This window comes from Alexandromys fortis, unplaced genomic scaffold, assembly GCF_014885135.2.
Source record: "Alexandromys fortis isolate MF-2015 unplaced genomic scaffold, M_Fortis_MF-2015_v1.1 scaffold_17, whole genome shotgun sequence".
NCBI lineage: Eukaryota > Metazoa > Chordata > Mammalia > Rodentia > Cricetidae > Alexandromys > Alexandromys fortis.
The window spans coordinates 17571909-17596995 of record NW_026067896.1 but is presented as its reverse complement, the minus strand read 5'-3'; the positions used below and the strand labels follow the sequence as shown (position 1 = coordinate 17596995).

Genomic DNA, 25087 nt, shown 5'->3' with positions numbered 1-25087 from the left:
ACATTGTATACATAATAAATAAATAAATATTAAAAAAATAAATAAAATAAAATTTCAATTGATGATTAGGTGAAAATTCTGACTCTTTCAAAATAATAGTGCATTTGTTTGCCTTATTCCAATGCAGACCCCAGCAGATGACTAAGGATGTTTGGGATTATGTGTTCTTCAAGGATGCGCCATTTCCTAAGACTCAGATCCCAAAGGAGAAGCTGGATCAGCTGAAGCAGGAGTTTGAGTTCTGGTATCCAGTGGACCTTCGCGCCTCCGGCAAAGATCTGATTCCAAATCATCTTTCGTATTATATTTACAACCATGTGGCCATGTGGCCGGAACAGAGGTGAGTGCTCAAGTCTGTGTGGGCTGTGTTTTTTGATGGTCAATAAGGGCGTCTTCGAGTATCTTAAGGAATGGCTGTGGAGGGCTTAGATGGATTTGCACAGTGTGCCTTAATGTGGAATGTGCTTCTTCCTGGACGGGCATAAAGGGATAGTGATCTGCTTGGTGCAGGCATGCAGCAGTTTTCAGGCAGGTTGGAGAGTGCATAATGCAGTGTGTGATGATAAAAGGCTGCTCATGACCTTTCACCCACCGTTGTACTTCTACTCTGCTACAGCCCTGACTGTCCTGGGGCTCACTCTGTAGGCCAGACTGGTCTGAACTCACAGAGTTCCTCCTGCCTCTGCTGCCCAAGTGCTGGGATTAAAGGTGTGTGCTCCCATTGCCTGGCTGTTTTCTGGTTTATTTTGGAACAAATATTTATGCATATTCTGGAAATTAGCTATATATTTGTATTCTTGCAAAGGTAACCACAGTATATGTGTTCTTCTTTCTTTTTGCATAATAGCTTATTTTCAAGATCTTCCTGTGTTCATACCTGAGCTCTGCCTATGGTTTCAAAACAGTTGCAGTATTTTTGTTTTCATAACTCACAGATGATCCTTTGGTTCTTTTCTATTGCTTCCTGTTGAAAACAGCAGCACAGCACAGGGAGGACTTCTGTGGGATGAGCCAAGCCTTGTTGATGAGCCCTAGACCTTCAAAGCAAAAGCTGCCTACGATGGTAGCGCCATGGCTTTGTTTCAACAAACTGCTTCTTGTTAGCATTTCCCTCAGGATACCATGGGGAGCTATAATCCTGTTTTTCTTTTTGTTTTCTGTTTTGCAACATGTGCCTGTGAAGTGACAAGTGGCCTGTGGCTGTGCGAGCAAATGGACACCTGCTGCTCAACTCAGAGAAGGTGAGGCTCCAGGCCAGGCTTTTCAGCCGAGGAGGACGATAATAAACAGTAATACGAACTAGAGTTAGGAAAAGTTACCTAAACTCCTTAGGACTAATAGCATACCCTTACACATACATAAATGAAAATGGAAAGAAATCTTTATAAAGATGGTAGCTCTCTATGAGCTCCTGGCCTGCCAGGGCTTCATGGTGAGACCCTGTTAGAATATAGCATTTTTTCAATCTGCTGTAAATGCTGCTTCTCTATAGCTGAAGGTCATGAAAGTCTCACTCTACCCTCAAACTCACAGAGATCCACCTGCCTCTGCCTCCCAAGAGCTGGGATTAAAGGTGCATGCCACCACTGCCCAGCTCATTTATGTATATTCTTATTAATGCTTGAATACTGCTTTCTTTTTCAGATGTCAAAATCTACGGGCAACTTCCTCACTTTGAGCCAAGCTGTTGACAAATTTTCAGCTGATGGTGAGTATACATTTTTATCCTTGCTGTTACTCAGATAGGGCTGCAGAAGATAGGTTAAAATTGTTGTTTATTCTTTCGCTTTTACATGTTTTCTTTGTGGGTAAGCAGCACAGTATATAAATTAAAACAGCAGAATTGCTGATATAATCTATTCAAGAAAAAGCTCAATATGTTCAGAGTCGTAAAGATGTTTATTTTTTTGTGCATCTGTGTATGGCGCATATATGAGTGTGAGCACACTTGTACTGTAGTGCATATGTGTAGGTCACATGACAACTTTTTCCCCATGACATTGTCTACAATGAACAGATGACAGATGTTTGGAGCTGATATTTTCTCTCCACCTTGCTTTAAAGCAGGATCTCTCTTGTTTCTCTGTATGTTTCAGGCTAGCTGGCCAACAACCTTGGGGTGATTCTCCTCTTTGCACCTCTCATCTCCCCATGGTAATTCTGGGTTTACAGATGGGTTCTACTACATTTGGCTTTTTTATGTGTATTCTGGAGATTTTTGGGTCATCAGACCTGCCAAACACTTAACCTAAGGAGCCATCTTGACAGCCCTATAGTTTTTCTTAAAATATTTTATTTTTTTAATTAAAATATTATTGCATCATTTTCCCTTCTAAGTTCTCCCTACAACTCTTCCCATGTACACCCTAACCCTACTTTCTCTTACATTCATGACCTTCTTTTTCTTTTGTTGTTGTTACCTACATATTTCTTTTGTTTTTCAAGACAGGGTTTCTCTGTGTAGCCCTGGCTACACTCTGTAGACCAGCCTAGCCTTGAACTCTCAGAGGTCTACCTGCCTTTGCCTCCCAGGTGCTGGAATTAAAGGCGTGCACTACCATCCCCTGTCCATATTTCTTAATATATAAATATACCCTACTTAGTCTGTGAGATGTTACTTTTTGTATTTGATTTCAGGGTTGACTACCTGATCAATGAGGGTGGAAGGGCTTCCCTGGCCTAGAGTGTTTGTGTGGTCCAGGGTCCCTCAATGTAGCTTGTGTGACAAAACTTCCTGGGTAGACCACACACATCTGCTCACCCTAGACAGGGATCCCATGACAAACCAAAATATGGATACCTTCTATATTTCAAAATACAGAAACCAGACTTTGGTGAACCAAAGTTTTATTTGGGTTATTTATAGAGCAGAAATGACTCAAAGACAGCTCTATCACCAAAGCCCACCCTGGCTGGGAACATGAAGCACAGTACACAGCCTGCACGGCTCAACAGGCTGGAGTGTCCTTTCCAGGTGGTCCAAACCTCTTCCAGACAGTATCTGGTCTCAGAGTCTTCTGTGCAGCTTTTCTCCTATGAGAGCCTTGTTTGCAGCTCAGCTTCAGTCTGTCTGATTGTGGCTCTCAGCTTTTCTTGTTTACTCTGGCAGGGAGGGGCCTAGTGAATCTGGTCAGTTTTAGGGACTTCCTGAAGCTACTTTGAGTTGTTCACATTCCTGTTTAAAGAGTTTCTCTTTAGGATAGAATGTTTCAATCTCACAAGAAACTGTTCACAACCTCCACACCCTCCTCCAGCTCTTAATGTTCTTTCTGTTTCCTCTTGGCAGTGGTCCCTGAGCCTGGGAGGGGGTGACTGTAGATGTTCACCTATGACGAAGAAATAGGCCACATGTCACAGTAGCAGTCACTTGTTCTCAGCAGCGGCACCAGTGGTCTGTGGGTGTGAACGCGCATGTATAGAAGGCATACAACAGCCATCAAATAAAACAATAGAATTTTCTTTCCCATTGTGACTTACTACCTTCCCAGCTGCAGGTTTTGTCCTGGCTTACAGTACCAGATGTGAATTTCCCCTTTTAGAGTAGATCTTAAATCTGACTGGAAGGCGTTGGTCTTACCCATGCTTGCCGAGCCACTGTTGCACAAACAGGCACATCCTGCCTGGCATGCGATATTTTAGCCAAACAGGAGGCCTGGTGACAGGCTCCACCAGCAGCCTCCATAGACCCCCTCGGAAACTACAGCAGCCAGCCAGCTGGGTAGGAGTTTCCTGTCAGTCCTGGCTAATTTCCCCATGTCCTGCAGCCAAAGGATACACATGTGGTGTCTTTGGCAACAGCATCTTACAGTCTAGTCCTAGCCTACAACCAACAGAAGTAATGGTAGCTACTTAGCTTTTATGATTTGTGGGGCCTCAGGGGCTCCCCTGGCCAAGAGTTCATAGAAACATAGCTCACTCTTAGCACTAGAGTTTTTATTCAGTAACCTTCTGACTCCTGGGGGTGTCCTTTTTTACCCATGGAGAGGGTACCTTTTGGAATTTTTTCCCCTGTAATTAACCTAGCTCCAGTTGGGTTGCAGAGCAGTTAGAAGTACCCTTGCACTGGTTGTCTCTCTGATGGCTTCTAAATCTGCAGAACCTTAGAGGTTGGCATTGTCATCTAGATAACAAAACCTTTCCCAGAAGTTGAGCAGGACAAGCCAGCATCCCGAACCACCATTCCATAGCAAGTAGTGGGGTTAAAAGATAACCTGTCTTCTGTTCTCAGCAAGTGTCAGGTGACCCCAGAGGTTCACAGCTAAAAATACTGAAGTCAGACATCAGCAAGGTCTGATACAGCATGGAAAGGTTCCATTCATTTGTATCAGTTGCTTCCTCCACAGTTCAAGGTTGGGTAGAAAGCTTAGATAGGAGGCGCTAATTTAATTAGCTCCCTCTAATCCCTAGTTACTCTCTCTGAGCCATTATGTTTCCATATCCATGGAGCCTTCCTACATTTCTCCAAACCCGATAAACTCTCTGGGCCTGACTTAATCCACTCAGACTTACTCAGGGTGAAAGGTGAATGTGGTCCTGCTTTCCCCTGTGGACCTGCTGCTTCCCTTGGTAAGAGTGGCCCTGGGTGGGCACAGTGACTTGCAGCCTCCTGGTTCACCACTCCTGGCTCTTGGGGACGTTCTTGACTGGGCAAACTGAGCAAACCATCTCCACCCCTAGCATACCCTTTTGCTGGAGGGCAATGAACCTTCCCTAGTCTGGGAGGATAATTACCCACCCCTGGGACAGGCTTGACCATCTTTACTTGTATTGTTATACCATGGAGTCTTCTGTGTACTGCTCCTCAGACTTTAAAGCCTTTGAGAAGCTCACTGGCACACAGTTTGGCTCTCTTCTTACTTTTTTCTAGGAACTTCAGCTCCAGCACACATCTTGCCACATTTGTGCTTGAGTCACCCAGACAGACCTCTTCCTTCTGCTTTACCTTTCCTTTATTTCCTCTAGCGTCTGCCAGAGCCTTTCCTACTTTATAAAGGTTTTGACCACCAAAGGACTGAAGCCGTTAAAGCTCTATAACATCCTTGAGGTTCCTGCCGGGTCAGCATTTTCTCTAACTTGTCTGTGAACACAGTTCTCTCTGGCCCAGTGAAATGGGGTCCAAACACAGTTTTTCTTTTCTTTTTTATTATTTATTTATTTATTATGCATACAATATTCTGTCTGTGTGTATGCCTGAAGGCCAGAAGAAGGCACCAGACCTCATTACAGAGGGTTGTGAGCCACCATGTGGTTGCTGGGAATTGAACTCAGAACCTTTGGAAGAGCAGGCAATGCTCTTAACCACTGAGCCATCTCTCCAGCCCCAAACACAGTTTTTCTTATTCCTAGTTCCCTCAATAGTACCTGCCCTTCCTTATGGTCCTCTAACCCCTGATATTTATGGAGACTTCAGACAGAGATAACCAAGTGTTCTTAAGCCAGCCATTGGGGACCAGTTTCCCTCGCACTGTCACGGGTTATGCAGTATTTTCCTTAAGAAGAGATGAGAAATTACATCACTCAGCTTTTCTGTATCCACAGCTGTTAGACTGATCCATCCATTTCTACATCCCACAACCCCACAAGTCAGCCTGAGACAGGCCCCTTCATTGCTTGTTTTAAAAATCTTCTCTAATTCCAGAAGTTCAAATGCTGAATATTTCCTGGTATCACTAATATTTTTGTGTTGGACCATTGTTAATGCCCCTAGCTATACACTGGATTACAGATTATCTCTTTTTCTATTAAAGGTTGGACTTGAGGGGTATCTTTTATCTTTTTTACCATGTTCTCCCCTTCCTCCCCACTCTGAATCTTCCCATGGGTTCAAAGTTCTTGGATCCAAGGAAGAGCTTTTGATCACAAATCTAACTTGTATTCACTTTTTTTTTTTTCTGGCCCCTATGCCTTAAGAATCAACAAGCCACCGGGCAGTTGTGGCGCATGCTCTTTGTTCCAGCACTCGGAAGGCAGAGGCAGGCAGATCTCTGAGTTCAAGGCCAACCTGGTCTACAAGATCTAGGTTCAGGACAGGACTGGCTCCAAGGCTACAGAGAAGCCCTGTCTTATGGAGAGATGGCTCAGCGGTTAAGAGCACTGACTCTTAACTGGGTTCACAGTACCCAGGTTCAGTTCCTAGCACCCCATGGCAGCCAACAACTGTCTGTAACTCCAAGATCTGACCAGACACCCTCACCAGACATATATGTAGGCAAAACACTAATGCAAATAAAATAAAAATAAATAAATTTTATTAAAACAAAAAGAATCTGCAAGCCAGCACCTTCATCTCATCCTCATGTTTATCTAATTTACTTGCCAAGTCAGAGGCTAACACAGGATGCTAACAAACAACTTTCTGTTTGGCCTCAGATGTTTTTCTAACTACACACAACAGAAGCTAGGTAATCTTAACTGCTTGCTGACAGTCTTGACCCTTGTGCACTAATCTCAAGGATTGTAAAAGTCCTCTAAACCTTTAACTGTTTTCAGGGCATCTCCATGTGATAGACCCCACTCATCAAGCAGGCATGCCACCCCAACCACATAAATGAAGATTGCTGGCCTGGGATTCCTTCCACAGACTCTCTTACCCCTGAAGGATCAGCCTCAGTTGCTTGTCTCACTACACTTAACAAGAACCATGCCTCAGTACCACTATCATCTCAGCATGTCTGGGAGAAAAACGGTGTTCTGAGTGTGTTCAAACAAATAACACAAATGTGATACAAAGGACACAGAGTATTGTAAATAGTTGAGAATCTTATTTTTGCTGTTGATCCAGGGCAGTCATATATAACATTTATGATTTCTTATTTTCAGTAATTTATTTTTATTTTATGTACATTGGTGTTTTGCCTGCATGTATGTGAGGATGCTGGATACGCTGGACTTGGATTCCATACAGTTGTGAGCTGTCATGTGAGTGCTGGGAGTTGAACTTGGGTCCTCTGGAAAAGCAGCCAGTGTTCTTAACTGCTGAGCCATTTCTACAGTCTCCATTTATTATTTTTTTAATTTGTATGTAGGGATTTCAGTGTGTACCCAAGTGGATGCATATTTTTTTCTAGAATGTAAGTGTATGTTTTGTTTTGTCTTTTTTGAGACAGTATCACATATAGCTTGGGATGGCTTCACGCTTTCTATGTGGCTAAGGATGACCTTGGGCGTCTGCTTTTAACTCCCACATGCTGGGGTTACAGGTATTTGCCACCATGCCTGGCCTTCAGTAAACACACACACACACACATTTGGTTTTTCAAAACAGGGTTTCTCTGTGTAGCCCTGGATTGGATGTCCTGGAACTTGCTCTGTAGACCAGACTGACCTCAAACTCAGAGATCCCCCTGCATCTGCCGCCTGAGTGCCGGGATTAAAGGTGTGCACCACCACCACCCAGTCAGTAACCATGCTTTCAAGTGACTGACTTTGTTTTATTTCAGGCATGCGCCTGGCTCTGGCTGATGCTGGTGACACTGTTGAAGACGCCAATTTTGTGGAAGCCATGGCAGATGCAGGTATCCTCCGTTTGTACACATGGGTAGAGTGGGTCAAAGAAATGCTCGCCAACTGCGACAGCCTCAGAAGTGGACCTGCCAACTCGTTCAATGATCGTGTGTTTGCCAGGTAATCCTGGGCCAGCACTGTGCCATGGGAGTTGTGTAGTCCTGGTTTTCAGGGTGTCTAGCCTCAGAGCAACGTCATGTGCTAACAGTGTATCTGGTCAGCCTTGGGGATGAGGAAATTGAGACTCAGCAATTATTTCGTTAAATGCCTTGATGTAGTAATAGGAAACTTGGGATATGAATTTGTCTGTATCTCCAAAACCTCTGCATAACATTGCTCTCCCATTACAGTAGCATCAAATGGTGACAGGAAAAACAGACTAAGAAAAAAAGGAGAAATACCTTTAAAAACAGTTAAGACATTTGGTGGCCTTGTGTTGGGAGTGATGAGTAAGACTTCCTGGGTGGACAGAGCACTTTCTAACTGGGAATTCAGTAGTAGGTGTAAAGAGGATTCAGGGAGACTGGGAATTCTGGGTTTCTTGAATAAATAGATAGTAGTCTTGCAGGGAAAAGAGAAAACACATATAATCCTTGGGAAGTGCAGTATATTTAAAGGCATGAAACAGGTCAGGGCCAGATCAGGTCAAACTGAATCTGGGGTGATGAGAGAGGTGTTTCCTAATAGCTTGTAACTATTACTTAACACCAGTAAATCCTGGCTACCGCCTTAGTATGCATTTTTCATAGTGTGTTTAAGGAGCATTAACAGTGATTGCAATGAGGAAGTATTTGGGGAGACAGGGTCTCACACTACCCTAGGCTGACCTTGAACATATACAGCCCTGCCTCAGCCTCTCAAGTACCTGAATCACAGGCCACCATGCCCAGCTCTACCAAGAAACTTAACAAATAACAACAACAACAATACTGCTAGGTGTGTTATTATAAATAGGAGCTCTGGATAGTGAAAGCCGACACTGCATACAAGTGGGTAGACAGACTACAGTTTTTTTTTTTAAGATTTATTTATTTATTATGTATACAACATTCTTTCCATGTATGTTTGTATGCTAGAAGAGGGCACCAGATCTCATTATAGATGGTTGTGAGCCACCATGTGGTTGCTGGGAATTGAACTCAGGACCTTTGGAGGAGCAGGCAATGCTCTTAACCACTGAGCCATCTCTCCAGCCCCTGACAGACTACAGTTTTAAAGAGGACAAAGTAGTTTTATATTGGACAATTCTTTTTAAAGCCCCAAATTTTAAAAGCTCACATGTGTCCCCCCCCACCTCTGTGTGTGTGTGTGTGTATGTATGTGTGTGTGTGTGTGTGTGAGAGAGAGAGAGAACAACCTCAGGCGTTGGTCCTTGCTTTCCATCTTGTGTATACCACACTAGCTGGACTGGGGGCTTCCTGGGATTCTCCTGTCTCAGCCTCCCGTCTCACCTTGATGCACTGATATTACAGACAGGCACTGCATCATCTGGCTTTAGTTGAGCCCTGAGCATCTGAGTTTAAGTTGTCATGCTTGTATGGCATGAGAACACACTTTACTTACTGAGCCGTCCCCTTGGGCCCTTGTACTGAGCAATTTGTAATGTTTTTGGTCTCTTACTGATTTTGCTGGTTATCGATCTATGTAATACTTATATATTTTATATAAATATACATATATATAATATAAGTACAGGTCTGTCATATAAATACATTATGTAAACATAAATATACAATATTTAAAAATTCATAAAATACGTAGTTGTCTTTAAACTGAATAGATTTTCTTTCCCTATTCAATAGTGAAATGAATGCAGGAATTATAAAAACAGATCAAAACTATGAAAAGATGATGTTTAAAGAAGCTTTGAAAACAGGTTTTTTTGAGTTTCAGGTATGCTATTATTTTGGTCTCTAAAACATGTCAGCATTAATATGATATATTTCCTCCTTTTTCTTCTTGCTATGAGATAATTGCACGCCCAAAGCACAGACTAAAAATCTTTTCAGTGAGTTTTCTAAGTGTTCTGATAACTGTGGTTTTAAAGTAGCTTTCTTTGACGTTGTGTCTGTGACATCTTCCTAGTATAGGAATTTCTGCTCTTATTTTACCCATGAGCGTTAGGAAGTCCTCCTGCCTCCACTTAGGTCTGTACCACCATGCCCTGATACACAAAAGCATTGTAAATTGATAAATACGAAGACAAAAGTATAATTAATTGCCATAAACATAAAAGCAAATGCTTTCTGAGTTTTGCCACAAGGTGTCAGTATTTTTCCAAGTTTGACATTTCAAGGGCCACATGTAACTCAATCAGTTTTGTAAAATGTCACATTGGGATTTATGTAACTTGGTTTTCAGAGATGTGGTTAAATAAGGCCAAGTGCTGAGTGTAGAAATCCTGCCTTCATAGCCCTTTATATTAGTGTTGCTCTGGGCACTGCTCAAAGCCCGACCTTATAAAACAGCTCAGAGACCTAGCTTTATGCCTCACTGACATAAACATGCCTTAAAATGCCTTAAAAAAAAATGAACATAGAGGACTAATGCCCATATTCCCAGTATTTGGGAGACTAAGGCAGGAGGATAGCTGTGAGTTTGAAGTTAGCCTGGATCAAAGAGTGTGGTTGTAAAAATAGAGGTAATGCAAGCTTAGGGTGCACTGGAACGTTCTGTTGCAGACTCTAAACCAGGTAGACAAGCAAAATTCTGAGACTTTTGTTCTTTATTTTTCTTGCAGTCAAGAAAATTGAAGCAATTTTTTGATTTATTTTAAACCCAGGGCCTCACATGTGCTAGGCATGCATTCTTGCTACTCAGCTACATTTCCAGCCTTCTTTCTTGAGAATCATTAATATAAAGACATAATATTCTCTGGATAAAATATTGTTTTTATACTGTAGAGTTTTAAAAATAAAGTGAAACTTTTATAATAACTTATTATGGAATTTTTAAAAAGAATAAGACTTAATGCATTAAAACCAAGAAACTGAATATTTTGTCTTTGTTTTAAAGAAGATGATGACAGTGATAAACCATTTGAAATTTTGTATAGGCTGCGAAAGATAAATACCGTGAACTGGCCACAGAAGGGATGCACAGAGAGCTTGTGTTTCGGTTTATTGAAGTTCAGACAATCCTTCTGGCTCCAGTCTGTCCACATTTGTGTGAGCACGTCTGGACACTGCTGGGAAAGGTATGTACATCGCTGGGTTTTAAATGTTAACAATGTGGTCGTATGCATGTTGTCTACTATTTAATTCCCATCTGCATGTGTGTATGTTCAGATGTACATTCGAATGCATGTGTAACATTGTTCTTCCAATGGTTAAAAAGGTGGAAATTCTTTAGAGAGAGCTGGAAATAACAGAATGAGGTGATTATGAACAAAGCTATAAGGGTATGTTTACATAAATGCTCTTGTTTTATATAAAACTCCTGGGATATATAGGGCTGCGTGTCAAGGATGCTATATCACATTCATAGTGTGAAGATAAATTCAGTAATCTCCTAGGCTTGCAGATCAGTAGATTGCTCTGATTCATGTTCCTCTCCAGCCTCCTTAGCCATGCGTTTGTGCTTCTCAGTCTGTGAGCATGCGTGGAACTGTGCTAGGGATCTATATGCCGAATAGCCATACTGTTAGTGTTGGACGTATTAATAGGATAAAAACCGAGAGCATGCATAATTTATATAATAATGATTAAATTTAGGCAAATTAACATTACATAATTTTCTTTGAAAGTGAGCATATGTGTGTGGGTATTAATATGCTTGTACAAATGGATGCTAATTAAGAATGTAGAGTCAGACTTCACAGCTTGAATTCCAGGGAACATTAGATCAGGGACTGTAGAAGTGTGCTATGTGTAGTCAGGTTTGAACTCAGGGCACACAATTCCAGATGGTAGCCGTGGTGTGAAACTGTAAGCAAGGCCTGGAAAGCAAGTGTTGTTTAATCTCACTCAATCCTTTTTTTTTTTTAAGCCTGATTCAATTATGAATGCCTCATGGCCTGTGGCAGGCCCCGTGGATGAATCCTTGATCCGTTCTTCACAGTATCTCATGGAAGTAGCACATGACCTTAGGTTACGGCTCAAGAATTATATGATGCCAGCTAAAGGAAAGGTGAAGTCAACCTCTAAACAGTTTTTTTTTTTTTTAAATAATTTATTTCTTTTATGTGATTGGTGTTTTGGCCTGCATGTATACCTTTGTGAGGGTGTTGGCTATCCTGGAACTGGAGTTACTGACAGTTGTGAGTTGCCATGTAGGTGCTGGGAATTGAACCCAAGTCTTCTGGAAGAGCAGCCGGTGCTCCCAACTGCCAAGCCATTTCTCTAGCCCAGTTTTTAAAAAAGATCATTTCTTACAGTATGTGGTTAGATAGCAAACTAGTGATTAAAATGGGTACTGCTGCGTATACTGTGGACATAGCTCTGGAGCATGTATATTCTCACTGCTAAGAATCTGAAACGTACATATTCCAGTTGCTTAAGGGTCTGAAGAATGTATGTTTTTATAAACTCCTAAGGGTTTGAAGGATGTATGTTCTAACTGCTTAAGGGTTTGTAGCATGTATGTTTTAGCTGTTAAGGGTCTGAAGGATGCATTTACGGTGGTTGTCTAGGCACTGAGTGTTCTCGTCTTTGGTTTACATAAGAACCAATGTATTTTTTCTTCTCCTGTGCAGAAGACTGACAAGCAGCCACCACAGAGGCCCTCCCACTGCACTATCTACGTGGCAAAGAACTACCCTCTCTGGCAGCACGTCACCCTGTCCGTCCTGCGAAGCCACTTTGAGGTGATGTTGAGTTCCCTTACTACTTTTGCGGGAGGATTGTTCTCATTGTCAATCCACTGTGCCAGGAAAGCCACCCGAATCAGGACAGAGTCGGTGATTGGCTGACCCTGTTCTCCATGCTTGCTCCAATCCAAAAGCCCTGGAAATTTTCCTCTGCCCCCCCTTTTCTCTTCCTGTTCCTCTCTATTCGATTTCCTCAGTCCTCCAACATCTCTATACTATAGCTTATCCTCCCGATCAGCCAGTTGCTTACAGAGGCCCCGCCATCTGCCTCCTGAGTGTTGGGATTAAAGGTGTGCTACTGCTCTTGCCCCTACTTTTCTTTCTTTCTTCTTAATATTTTTATCTGTATGATTATAATACGTATAGTTTATTATTTTAAGTTGTTGCCTGCATGTATATATGTCTGTGCACCATATACATGCTTGTCCATTGGTGATCTATGACAACTGTGTTTTTTTGTTGTTGTTATTTTGAATAGATAGAAATGATATTATTTTTGACCTCAGAAACAAGGGAATCTTTCTTCCCCCTACAGGAGAGTATTCAAAAGCAGTCATATTTCAGGGCTAGAGAGATGGCTCTTGCTGAGGATCTGAGTTTGGTTCTTTGTACTTATGTCAGGCAGATCACAGCTGCCTGCAATTGTAGCTCCAGGGGGATTTGATGCTTCTCAGATCCATGGGCACCTGCTTTTATGTGCACACAGACAGACACACACACACACACACACATACTCACACACTTAATTATGGGGAAAAGTCTCCCCCGAAGTCTTCATATACAATGTTTTGTGTATGAAATGTATTGCTTTCCATTTTAACTTGACCGGTAAAATGAAGGTCTTTGAACTGGAGAGCATCAGTCTTTTACCAGGAGGGGCTGCTTACATTAGGAAAGGTGAAGAATATTCAGTGCACTGCACGTGTGTTTCCCAAGCCTCTGTTCAGAAGCGAGGGTCTTTCTGCATCAGCCACTGAACTTACCCTTCATGGTGCTGGGCTGAGCAGCTCCTCCAGCAGCAGCCTTCTGCAGCTGGCACAGTGCCTGCAGGCAGACCTGTGGTCTCGTATCATCTTTTAAGCGCTTCTCTTTACACTCCTCTCCTGCTCCCATTTTTAGGCCAACGGTGGGAAATTGCCTGATAACAAAGTCATTGCTTGTGAACTAGGCAATTTGCCAGAACTGAAGAAATATATGAAGAAAGTTATGCCGTTTGTTGCCATGATTAAGGTAAGTGAGTGTGGACCTTTGATAGCTGTGACCATTTGAGAAATGGTTAGCTAGGCTAGAAGAGGGAAAGGGAAGAGTCTTCACAGTCTTCCCCTAGTGACATGCTAAAATAGCACTCTAGGTCAGTGGTTGTGAGACATGAACAGTCAGATTTTGAATTTACCTGCAGGGTTGCTGAAAATATTGAAATATGTATTCCAGAAGAAAATTAGGCTTAGAGTTGCTGCACTGACTTATTCCTGTGCTCTCCCCTTCTCCCTTTCCGATTTTGGGAAGAAGTGTGTTCTTTGGGCTCAGTGGATCCCTTTGACATGTCTCCATTTCTGTGGGTTAGCTGAGCTGCATGCATTGCAGTGACAATGGCTACATTCAGGTTAGCGGTTAGAGCAGTAGGCTAGTGAGTTCTTTGTTATGAAAGAGTTGAGTTCTTTAGGATCTCAGTATTAGATTTTTCTTTTCTTTTTTTATTTTTTTAAATATTTATTTATTTATTATGTATACAATATTCTGTCTGTGTGTATGCCTGCTGGCCAGAAGAGGGCACTAGACCCCATTACAGATGGTTGTAAGCCACCATGTGGTTGCTGGGAATTGAACTCAGGACCTTTGGTAGAGCAGGCAATGCTCTTAACCTCTGAGCCATCTCTCCAGCCCCTTTCTTTTATATTTTAATTAATTCTTTTGATACAGGGTCTCACCATGTAGTCCTTGCTAGCCTAGAACTCTATATAGATCAGACTGGCCTCAAGCTCACAGAGATCTCCTGCCTGCTTCTGCCTCTCTCTTTCTCTCCTACTCCTCTCTCTCTCTTTTAATCTGAGACAGGGTTTCTCTGTATAGTCCTTGCTATCCCAGAACTTGCTTTGTAGACCAGGCTGACCTCAAACTAAGAGATTCTCCTGCCTCTTACTCCTGTATGCTGGGATTAAAGGCATGTGTCCACTTCCAGAAGTAATATATTCTTAAATAATATTTTTGATTTGCCAAGCAAAACATGAGTAGTTTGCAAATGTTGAAGTGATCGATGATGTGAGAATAAGAGAATGGCTTTCTTGGGCTGGGTATGTGGCCATGTGGTAGAGAGCTTGCTTACCATGTCCATAGGTCTGGGTTTGATCCCAGGCACCACATTAAACCAAATGCGATGGTGAACACCTATAATTCCAGTACTTGTGAGGTGGACCCAGGGGGATAAGAATTTCAAGGACCCAAAACCATCCAGGGCTACACAAGAGCCCGTTTCCAAAGAAATTGCCTTTCTAGTACTTTTGTAGGAAAGGAAACAGAACTTAGGTGATCTCTTAGTCCATCTTTTTCTGCATAACAGGTTACTACAGACTGGATAAATTTTTTTCCTTTCTCTTTTTGTGATGTTGGCAGTTAAATGTAGTGCTTTGTCCATGTTAGGCAAGCATCCTACCCATTTGTATGGACACTAGGAGTTCCTTTGTCTTGTGGTTCTGAGGGTTGGGAAGCTAGAGCAGCACTGGCCCCTGCCTTTGTGCTGTGTCCCTATGGGGGAAGGACAGGTGGGCACCTGCAGTGCACACAGGCCAGTAACTCACATTCCCTGTATAAAGGCACTGATCGACTGCAGTCGGTAACCTAAAACAGAGGACAGTAGAATCATGTGGGGCCACTTTCCCAGGAAGCTAACACATTGTGTTACACAGCTGGAGTTGTACTTACTAAGTAGGATCACTAAGGTTATGTTTTGAGTAGCAAGTATTTAATGTTGAAGAAAGTGAAGCATAAGAAATTGTTTTTTGAATATGACAAGATTATCTAAATACCGAGATAGTATGATAGCGTCAGTTTTTCTTTAAGCTTTGCAGGCATATCTTTGGGATTTTTAATATTTGTTTTCTTGGAAAATTAAAAAAATATTAGCTAAAGAGATTTTTTCATAAATTTCTTTGATTTCTGTGGTTTGTGCAATAAGTCATCTAAAAGCACAGTTTTAAAACCGTGTTTAATTTCAATGCCTGAAAATCCCATACCTTCTAGTGTTTTCAGTACTTCTTTAACTCTTATTTTACATGGCAATTATTTTGAGCAGGTAATTTCTTTAACAAGCAAACATAGATAAGGGAAACCGATTGAGTCAAAAGCCTTTCCTTTACCTGATGAAATGTAAACATTTCTTATCAATGATTGATTACTTAATGACAGATTCTTTTAAGCATGTTTTTAATATGATTTTTTTTTTCAAAATCATTTGGCTCTTAGGAAAATATGGAGAAGAAAGGGCCGCGAGTCTTGGATTTACAGTTGGAATTTGATGAACAGGCAGTACTTATGGAGAATATAACCTACCTAACCAATTCTCTCGAGGTAAGAGGGCCAGGAATTGTCTAGCTAATTACTGTGGTTTCCTATAAAACTACAGTCCAACTCTACAGCCTGTTAGGATATGTTTCATAAACACCATGTTCAATCTTTAGAACTTTTACTAAATATATAATTAAATGTTTTTCAGATGAAAGTAGATGAGTGGATATAAAAGTCACAGAAAGAATGATCTGTCACCTTACTCATTTATCAGTTACCTTATATGTAAAACATGGGCTGCGTGTAGCTCGGGATTCTCTCTGGATTATCTTTAAAGCACTTAGGAGAATCCATGCACGTGTTATTGTCCCAGTTTCAGATCTCAGAGTTACAGAATTGACTTAATTATCATCTGTGGTCCCGGTCCATTCTCAGTCACAGCTTACACAGAATCTAAAAATGCCTTCCTGTAGCTGAGGCAAAAGGAAAACTAATTTGCTTTAGAATACCGCTGGAAGACTCAGAATGTGGTTCTAATGATAATGAAGACACTGAAACCGCACAGGTTTAGAGCGACTGAGGACTGTTTCAGGACCACAGAGCTGAAGATGAGTTCTACGGAGGATTTGTTTTATTCGTTATCCCTGCGTACTTGCCACCGGTGATTGACCCCAGGCCTTATGCTGGTTAGGCCTATGGATCATGAAGTCCAGGATTAGTAGATGTCTGTATTGTGTATATCTCTAAATGCTTATATGTATGTATGTATGTATACACACATGCACCTTTTTGTAGGTCAGAAACTCCTTTCGGTCCTTTTCATGTGGACAGTAGGCACACACCTCAGGGTCATCTATTCAGAAATCTGCAGTGTGTTATATTACTGAGTTATTCTTCTGCTTATGTGGCATCTGAAATGATAAACTTTGGAGCTTCTGTTGTCTAGGTGGAACCTTTCATGCTGGCGGGTAGAGCCCGATTCCGGTATAGAAAGTGACACACAATTGTGTAAAGAACAATGCCGTGAAACAGCTAAAATGAATGTTGATAACAGATTGTAGATTTCATTTAACATTTATAAGGAAAAAAAAAGAAAATTTACAGATCATTTCATATTAAGTGGAGAAGCCGAGATGAATGAAATGAAGTGGTGATTAATTTGTCATACTAAGTGCTACTCATGACTTTCATTTTCCCATCCATTTAGCTAGAACATATAGAAGTCAAGTTTGCCTCTGAAGCAGAAGATAAAGTCAGGGAAGACTGTTGTCCTGGGAAGCCGCTTAATGTTTTCAGAACAGAAGTAAGTTGAAGAAGCCTTATTGAATCATTGGCTCTTAGGCCTAGACAAGAGCAGCACCCGTTGTTCATAGGTGGAAGGAAGTGAATCTGAAGGGTTAGAAATGGGGCAGAACGTAGGTGTTCTGTTGCTCTGGCTTGTGCGGTACTGGTTATATTGTGTGGTAGTATTGTTTATTATTTGTAGTTTTAAAAAACAAAGTAAGATGTTCTGAACCTGGGTTTTTTGTTTTATTTTGTTTTGTTGGTTTTTTTTTTTTTTTTTTTTTTTTTTTTTTTTTATTTTTTAAGTATTTTTTTTTTTTTTTTTTTTTTTTTTGAGAAATGGTTTCTCTGCATAGCCTTGGTTGTCCTGGAACTCACTCTGTAGTCCAGGTTAGCCTCAAACTTAAAGAGTTCTGCCTGCCTCTGCCTCCCGAGTGTTGGGATTAAAGGCATGTTCACCCCCTCCCAGCTCTGAACCTGATTTTTACTCAAAGAATGAAAAAAAAGGGTAAGACTTTTAAACAGTGACAAAGCTTTCAAATGTGCTCTTCTGAGTAGTTAGCTGTTGTGCAAGCTTTTTGCTTTTTGGTTTAGACCAGGCAGGTTCATCAACTTAATGCTAGAATTGCCTCCTACCTCTTAATTTTTGGTAGAAGTGTTAAAGTCTTACAGATTGTATTCAGCCTCCAAGTATCCATTCAGATTTGGACTACAATTATGACTCCGTAATATCCTAATAGAGCACTTAGGAATGTTGTTCCTTTGACCATATTTAATTGAGAATAGTGGTTTATTTGGGAAGAATAGGGTGATCACATTCATGGAGACCTTCTGAGTTTGTTTTGTGATAATTCTCTCATCGTCTCGCAGTGTGGCTTGCAGAAGTACAGCCATTTGGTAAATAAAACAGCCATGAGTAAATAGTGTTTTTTATAGAGCTGTCATGTTCCCTTGGGGGATGGAAGCCATATCTATAAAGTGTTTCTTCCGGTGCCTGACCTGCAGTGGAGAGGTTGAACAAGCGATGGTAGTCATGTAGAGAAAATGCTGTTATTGTTGCCGTCTGTCAGCAGGGTTGGTACATGCAGCTGTAGTCTGTTTCCCAAGGCCTCTGGGTGGAAACATGAGCTCACCCAGTTTTTCTGTCGTGTCTTGTCATGATTTTATGCAGAATATTTCTAAGTCTTTAGTGGGTATTGAAAATATAGTAGAGATTGCCCTTATTTTTGGCAGTATTCAAGTTTAGTGTGTCATAACTTTTATCTTTCCTCTCCTAGCCTGGTGTGTCAATCTTCCTAGTAAATCCCCAGCCGTCCAATGGCCACTTCTCAACCAGAATCGATGTCAGGCAAGGAGACAGCTGTGATTCCATAATCAGACGCTTAATGAAAATGGACCGAGGAATCAAAGGTAATATCTTTCCCTTGAAGCTCCTATGTATTGATGAGTTGTAAGTGGAAGGGACAGAAAGAGCTCTTCCGACAGCTGTGTAACACTGTGGGAAGATAATTGAGCCCCAAACTGGAAACCTAGATTTTTTTGGTCTTGTTTGGGCTTAGGTAGTTTGGTAACTTTGTGTCACGTAAATGCCAAGCTGGTTCTCTTTCAATGTCCTGAGTACTCTGAATTGGATTTTTTTTTCAGTATCCTGTCTGGTTCTAAATTACAAGTGATTTATGTCTTTTAGAGGTAATTCAAAATTAGGAACATATACCCTTACTATTCTAGACTCAGTTGTCCAGCTGGGTCTCTTCCTAGGGAAAGAGGAGAATTAGAATGAGGTTTTTTTTTTTTTTTTTTTTTTGGTTTTTTGAGAGAGGGTTTCTCCGTGGTTTAGAATGAGGTTTTGAGATCCTCCATTCATTAGCTTATTGACCCTTTTACAAATTCAACATAAGTATCATCATCATCATCATCATCAACCCCTTGTATAGATAGTGGAATGGAAGCTCACAAAGGGAAATTTACTCAGCTGGAAAATCTCAAGCCTAGAATTCAAACTGTTGGGTTCCAAAGCTTCTGTTTTTTTTTCTTTTAAACTGTGTTTCTCTAGGCAAAATACATATACAATCTCAATTTCTGATCTAGATTAGGAGTATATGTTCTGTGATTAAATTCAATATAAACACCCTCTCCCCTCCCCTGAAGGTCTTACTATGCAACCCTGGCTGGCCTGAGACCTGCTATGAAGACCAGATTTCCTGAAACTCACAGAGATCTGCCCGCCTCTGCCTCTTGAGTGCTGTGGCCTCCCTTTTCAGTACCCAGTGTATTCGTTAGTTTTCTTGTTGCTATGAAAAAGTACCTGACAAGAAGCAACCTAAGAGAGGAAAGACTGATTCTGACTCCCAGTTTGAGGGTGTAGAGGATAGTGGCCAAGACCTGGCGGTGAGGCTAGCACTTGGCTATTGCCCAGGATCTTGAAGTGTTGGTCACACAGTACATTTACTGTCAGGAAGCAGGCGGGAGAGCCTTTGATGCTCAGCTGTCTTCCCTCTGTTCTCCTGAGTCAGCCTGGGACCCGAGTCCATGGGCCAGTGCCACCCACGTTCAGAGTCGGACTTCTCTCCTCAGCTGAACGTCTATGGAAATGCCCTTACATATCCAGATTTGTGCTCCCCTGATTTTTAATGCTGTCAGGTTAGTGAAAATGACCCATCACTCTAGCCAGGTCCAGGAGTGGACATGAGAGGCAGCTTAGTGTGTCTCAAGGACTTTTCTTCAGGATTATAAAGACTGACTAATGTTGATGTTCATCTCTTAGGTGATATCTGTCTCTCCCATTTCTCCCATCTCTTCTCCCTCATTGTGTATTTTCAGACAGACTCTTACTGTGAAGCCTTAGATGATTTGAAACTCGCCATGTAGACCAGGCTGGCTTTGAACCTGTGGCAGTTCCTAACTGCTGGAATTACAAATGTGTGCCCCCAGGATTGGTCTTCTTATTTAATTTTATATATTTATTTCTTTGCAGTGCTAGGTTTGAATCTAGGTTCTTGTACATGCTAGGCAAGGGATCTCCCGTTGAGTTAGATCTCATTTTTAATGACTTTTACTTGTTACGTATGTGCATTGCACATACATGTAGGTCGGAGGGCAGCTTGTCAGACTTCGGTCATCGGGTTTGTGCACACCTGTACCTGCAGAGCCATCTTGCTGGCCCTCTTTTCTTTTTGATAGCAATCAAAAATGTGTTAGTTTGGGTAACTTGTTGCTTCTTCCTGTTTCCTTCTAGTCCTTTTTCACCATTCTTAACCGTCCCACCTATTCTAGGTACTTCACAGAAGTAGTATTGGTCTTTTATTTTAAAGATTCGATATGTTGTATTAGTAAGCGTGTGTGTGTGTGTGTGTGTGTGTGTGTGTGTGTGTGTGTAAAGATATGATTTCTCTTGTCTAGCTCTGACCTGACTGAAGCAGTTTGCTCCCTGGCCTCCTGAGTAGCTGCAACTACAGGCATGGGCTACTTTGCCCAGCAGCAGTTTTCCTTTAACTAAGCAAAATGTCTCCCATGGGCTGACATGGGACGCCAGTTCAGTCTGTAAAGTGCTTATTGCACAGATGTGAGGCCTGGGTTTGGATCCCAGCACCAATATTCCAAATCTAAGAAAACCAGCCAGGTGCAGTGACATGTGCCATAACTCCAAAGCTGAGGGGATGCGGGGAGACAGATGGCATTCAGGTAGCCAGCCAGTCCAGCTGAAACAGCAAGCTCCAGGTTCTTAATAAATAATAAGGTGGAGAGTAACAGAGGAAGACACTCAGCATCGACCTTCACATACACATATGAGTTCACCCGCATACATGCATATACTACACACACACACACACACACACACACACACACACACACAGAGTTTTCCAGGATTCACCCATGTTCTTAAAGATTTGTTCTTTATTTTATGTGTGTATGTATGTGTCTGAGTGTATGGATGTGCACAGTGTGAGTGAAGGTGTCCATGGAGGCCAGAAAGAGGTGTCAGATCTCCTGTAACTGGAGTTACAGGTGATTGTGGTGCTGGGAACTGAACCTGGGTCTTCTGCAAGATCAACAAGTGTCTTAGTCATTGAGTCATCTCTCTAGCTCATATAGGCGTTTATTTCCCGGTGAAATACCACAGAATGGTCCATATGCCTTTGGAGCAAACAAGCAGGACTTGAAAATTTGAAAGTATGAATATCTAGGAAGCCATGTTCTGTCTCTTCATATTTGTATTGCTATTGTTCAGTCTTCAGCAAACTTTCTAACAGGAAGAACGCATAGTCCTTAAAGCCATTAGAATGGCTTTTAAAGAAAACCGATATTTGCGGGAACTCGTGGGATCTTACTATGAGGTTGTGGTATACTAGAGGATGTGTTTCTGCATTGAAAATTGTATTGCGAAGTGTTAAATTGGGGGCGATGAGATGCCTCGGTGAGCTATGGCACTTGTTAAGCTGATGACCTTGGTCCCTATCTTGTCATGGAAGAAGAAAAACTTAATTGTTGTCTGAATTACACATGTGTGCTATGGCATGCATACACAAAGATTCACAAAATAAATAAATGTAATAAATTTTATTTATTTTTTTGGAGGGGGGTTTCCAGGCAGGGTTTCTCTGTATAGCCCTGACCACCCAGGAACTTGCTCTATAGAGCAGGCTAGCCTTGAATTCAGATTAGCCTGCCTTTGCCTTCTGAGTGCTGGAATTAAAGTTGTGCACCATCGCTGCCTGGCAATTTTTTTTAAAGATGTTAAATCAGCATTCCTATTAAAGGTACTCAGTGCACTGACTGGGTTCCTCAGAACTGTGCTGGCATTACTGTCTATTTGTTGCCTCTTCTCATGGAGCCTCTGATATCGTTCTTATCTCTATATTTTACAAGCTATGAATATATCCAGTGAGTGTGAATCACAGTTTTAAGTTTGGTGTTAGTAGCTGCTATAAATTTGGAAAATGGATAGATGTATTAGCGAAGTTCGAAATTGATATTTGTGTGAGAATCACCAGAAGGGATCTGACCTCGATACTTTCCATGGGCCTTCATGTGCCTTTGATATGTATGAGGGCTGAGCATATTGAGTATGTAGGATAGAAAAACAGTTCAATTCAATAACACACTTCATAGTCTGTCTGCTGCACTAGCCAGCGAGCAGTCCAATTAGTGCCAATTGTATTGAGGATGATTATGATCGAGGGCTGGGAGAAACTCAGCTCAAACCATCATTTCCCTCCACAAAGGCCACTGAGCAACTCTTGATGATAATGACTTTAAATCACTCACACCTATGCCACATATGAACTAATAACTCGGAGGTGAGAGACTCCATTTCATATTACCAGTCCTCAGGGACTTTCAATCGCTCTTATCTTTTCTCTAAGTGCCTTAAATCTTGTGTAGTTGCAGGCTTAAATTTCAACATTTCAGTGATGAGAGAGATCTAGGATAAGAATAGATAGGAAGGCCACTAAGAAAACCCTACGAATTTATTGGCAGTAATGAACCACATGGCAAAACATCAAAGCAAATGCGTTTTGTCATTTAGAAGGCTGATTGAGTGTTAAGGTTTCTTTGAAATAGTTCGAATTAGAATTGGTTGAAATGATGAGGGGAGACTGTGAGAGAGAGCTGCAGTGAATGTATAAAACCTGCTGGCAGAACTTGTTACAGTTTCTATAGCAAAATATTTGGTGCCACTGATGTACCGGTGAAACTGCAATAGCTGTTACCATGGATTATATCCGCCCAAACAAGATGAAGGCTTGCGGAAGACTGCTGTCTCTCCTGTTTTAGGTTTCAGGGCTTGCGCTCTGTCTTGGAGCAGAAGCTCGGAACACTCGCAGGCAGGGTTTGCTTTTATGGCAGATGCAGGTAATTGCTCTGTAAGCCCCGAGAGCTCTTCTCTAAACTTGCTGCCTTTCAGTCTTTGTTTCCCAGAGAGAGCAGAATGCCTGGAAGACTTGTACTGTGGGTATGACTGCCAGCCGCATTAATGTCTTCTTTGATCTCTTATCCCTTATAGAGCTAAGCTTTGTCCTCTTGAGACGCCATGAGGGGATGTAGACCACCCAGTGATCTATTTTAGAAAAGCTTGGAAATAATGTAGGAAATGTCATTTGGGGAGGGGCAGGTGAAGCATAGCTGACCACACTGCTCGGAATGACATAGATCCAGGACGAGCATTTGTGTCAGTGCCCCCCCCCCCATATACAAGTAAATTGTTTGATGTTGAAAGTCTCAGAGTTGCTTAAATAAATTTTTTGATTAGATTGTTGAATCATAAATTTATCCATAGGATTAAGTGCTTGTTTGATTTTGGGTTGCTGTTTGGTGCTTTTGTTTGTTTGTTTGTTTGTGAGGAGCTGGATTACGAGGTTGCACATCAGTAGACCGGATGCCAGTCAGATTAAAGCTCATCTCAAACTTGCCCCTCTCTCTGCCCCCCTTCTCTTCCTGGTTCTCACCAGCTTGTGCTATAAGCACTTCTTGTCTCTTGAACAACAGAAGAAATAGGTAGTCCTGCTTTTCACAATGATCATGACTCCTCCAAAAATAGCTCAGAGAAGGTCCTTCACCAGCAGAGTGCGTCCAGAGCACCAGAGGCTTGGTGAAGCATGTAAAGGTGATGTAAACCGTAGGTTAGCACTTAAAAAAGAACACTGTTCTTCTTCCCTCTTGGTTTGGTGTTCAGGTGTGTTACACAGATGCTCTGACTGTTTGGTTCAGGTATAAAGCTGGGAGGGGATGAAGTTTACAAGATGCTAGCTTTGCTTCTGAGGCCAGGTCCTAAGAATCTGATGAAAATGCCTGTGTTTGGGTGTTATGAGATTGTGTCAGTGACTATATGCAGATACTCATGTTGGTGACCTCTTTTGCTATAGATCTTTCCAAAGTGAAACTGATGCGGTTTGATGACCCTCTGCTGGGGCCTCGACGCGTTCCGGTCCTTGGGAGGGAACACAGTGAGAAGACGCTCATTTCTGAGAGAGCCGTTTTCCACGTGGACCTAGAGAGCAAGAAAGTTCACCTCACTGAGAACGGGCTACGCACGGATATTGGCGACACAATGATCTATCTGGTTCACTGAGAAAACTCGTGCAAATTGGAGAGTTAATGTGGTTTCTAAGTTACTTCTGCCCTGAGACTCTCAAGCTAGATCTAAATAGACTTCATTTCTAACTGCTGGATTCTTTATGTAATCATAATTATACCAATTCATCTTTGATTTCTAAATCTAATAAACTTTGCATTTTTTTTCACCTTTGGGCCTCTGAGAGAAATGGTTTGCACTATATTATTTTTAACAAATAATTCTGTTTCCTAGGAATTTTTAATCTTAACACAAAAGTGTCAGGATGTCCCCTTTTTGGGTCTGTGTTTTATGTTTCAGAAAGGGTCTCACTGTAGCCCAGGCTGGCCTCTTGACTCAATTTCCTGAATGCTGGGATTCTGAGCATGTCCACTGTGCCCTCTTGTTGGTGTGTCCCTTTTATGAATTATGCTTTTTACTGTTTATGCAGGTTAAGGAGCATCACAGCTCTTGATAACATAATTGTTTAGATGACAGGCAGTGGTGGCACACGCCTTTAATCTCAGAACTCAGGAGGCAGAGGCAGGAGGATCTCTGGTTCCAGGACAGCCTGGTCTACAGAGTGAGTTCCAGTACAGATAAGGCTACATAGAGAAACCTGGTCTGTCTTGAAACAAACATGCAAAAAGAAAAGGAAAAGACTGTAGTGAGTGGGCTAGTTCCATTTCTTTTATGAGTGTGATGTGAGCATGTGTGTAGTGGATGTGTGTGGATGTGTGCAGAACTCTGTGCACATGCTCATGTGCCAGACAGAAGAGGACACTGGGTGTTTTGCTGTCACTCTTTGCTTTATTCCCGTGAGACGTGATCTGCCCCTGAACCTGAGCTAGACTAGCAGTTATGGATCCCAAGGAAACATTTTTGTTTTTCAATTTACTCTTATTATTGTGTGTCTATGTGTGGTGTGTGTCTGTATGTGG

The 25087-nt window shown here is 41.7% G+C and overlaps 1 protein-coding gene across 1 annotated transcript in view; it reads left to right on the top strand.

Annotated features, from left to right (window-relative positions):
- Window positions 1–24336, top strand: part of Lars1 (leucyl-tRNA synthetase 1) — a 52327-nt gene extending 27991 nt beyond the window's left edge. Inside the window, exons 20-32 of the mRNA XM_050161975.1 lie at window positions 128–340; window positions 1184–1241; window positions 1645–1708; window positions 7440–7623; window positions 9306–9396; window positions 10559–10699; window positions 11491–11631; window positions 12197–12307; window positions 13430–13540; window positions 15770–15874; window positions 17019–17114; window positions 18373–18505; window positions 23959–24336. Coding sequence (XP_050017932.1) covers window positions 128–340; window positions 1184–1241; window positions 1645–1708; window positions 7440–7623; window positions 9306–9396; window positions 10559–10699; window positions 11491–11631; window positions 12197–12307; window positions 13430–13540; window positions 15770–15874; window positions 17019–17114; window positions 18373–18505; window positions 23959–24164 — 1654 coding nt within the window. The 3' untranslated portion in view covers window positions 24165–24336. The remainder of the gene's footprint in view (window positions 1–127; window positions 341–1183; window positions 1242–1644; window positions 1709–7439; window positions 7624–9305; window positions 9397–10558; window positions 10700–11490; window positions 11632–12196; window positions 12308–13429; window positions 13541–15769; window positions 15875–17018; window positions 17115–18372; window positions 18506–23958) is intronic.
- Window positions 24337–25087: the final 751 nt, after the last annotated feature.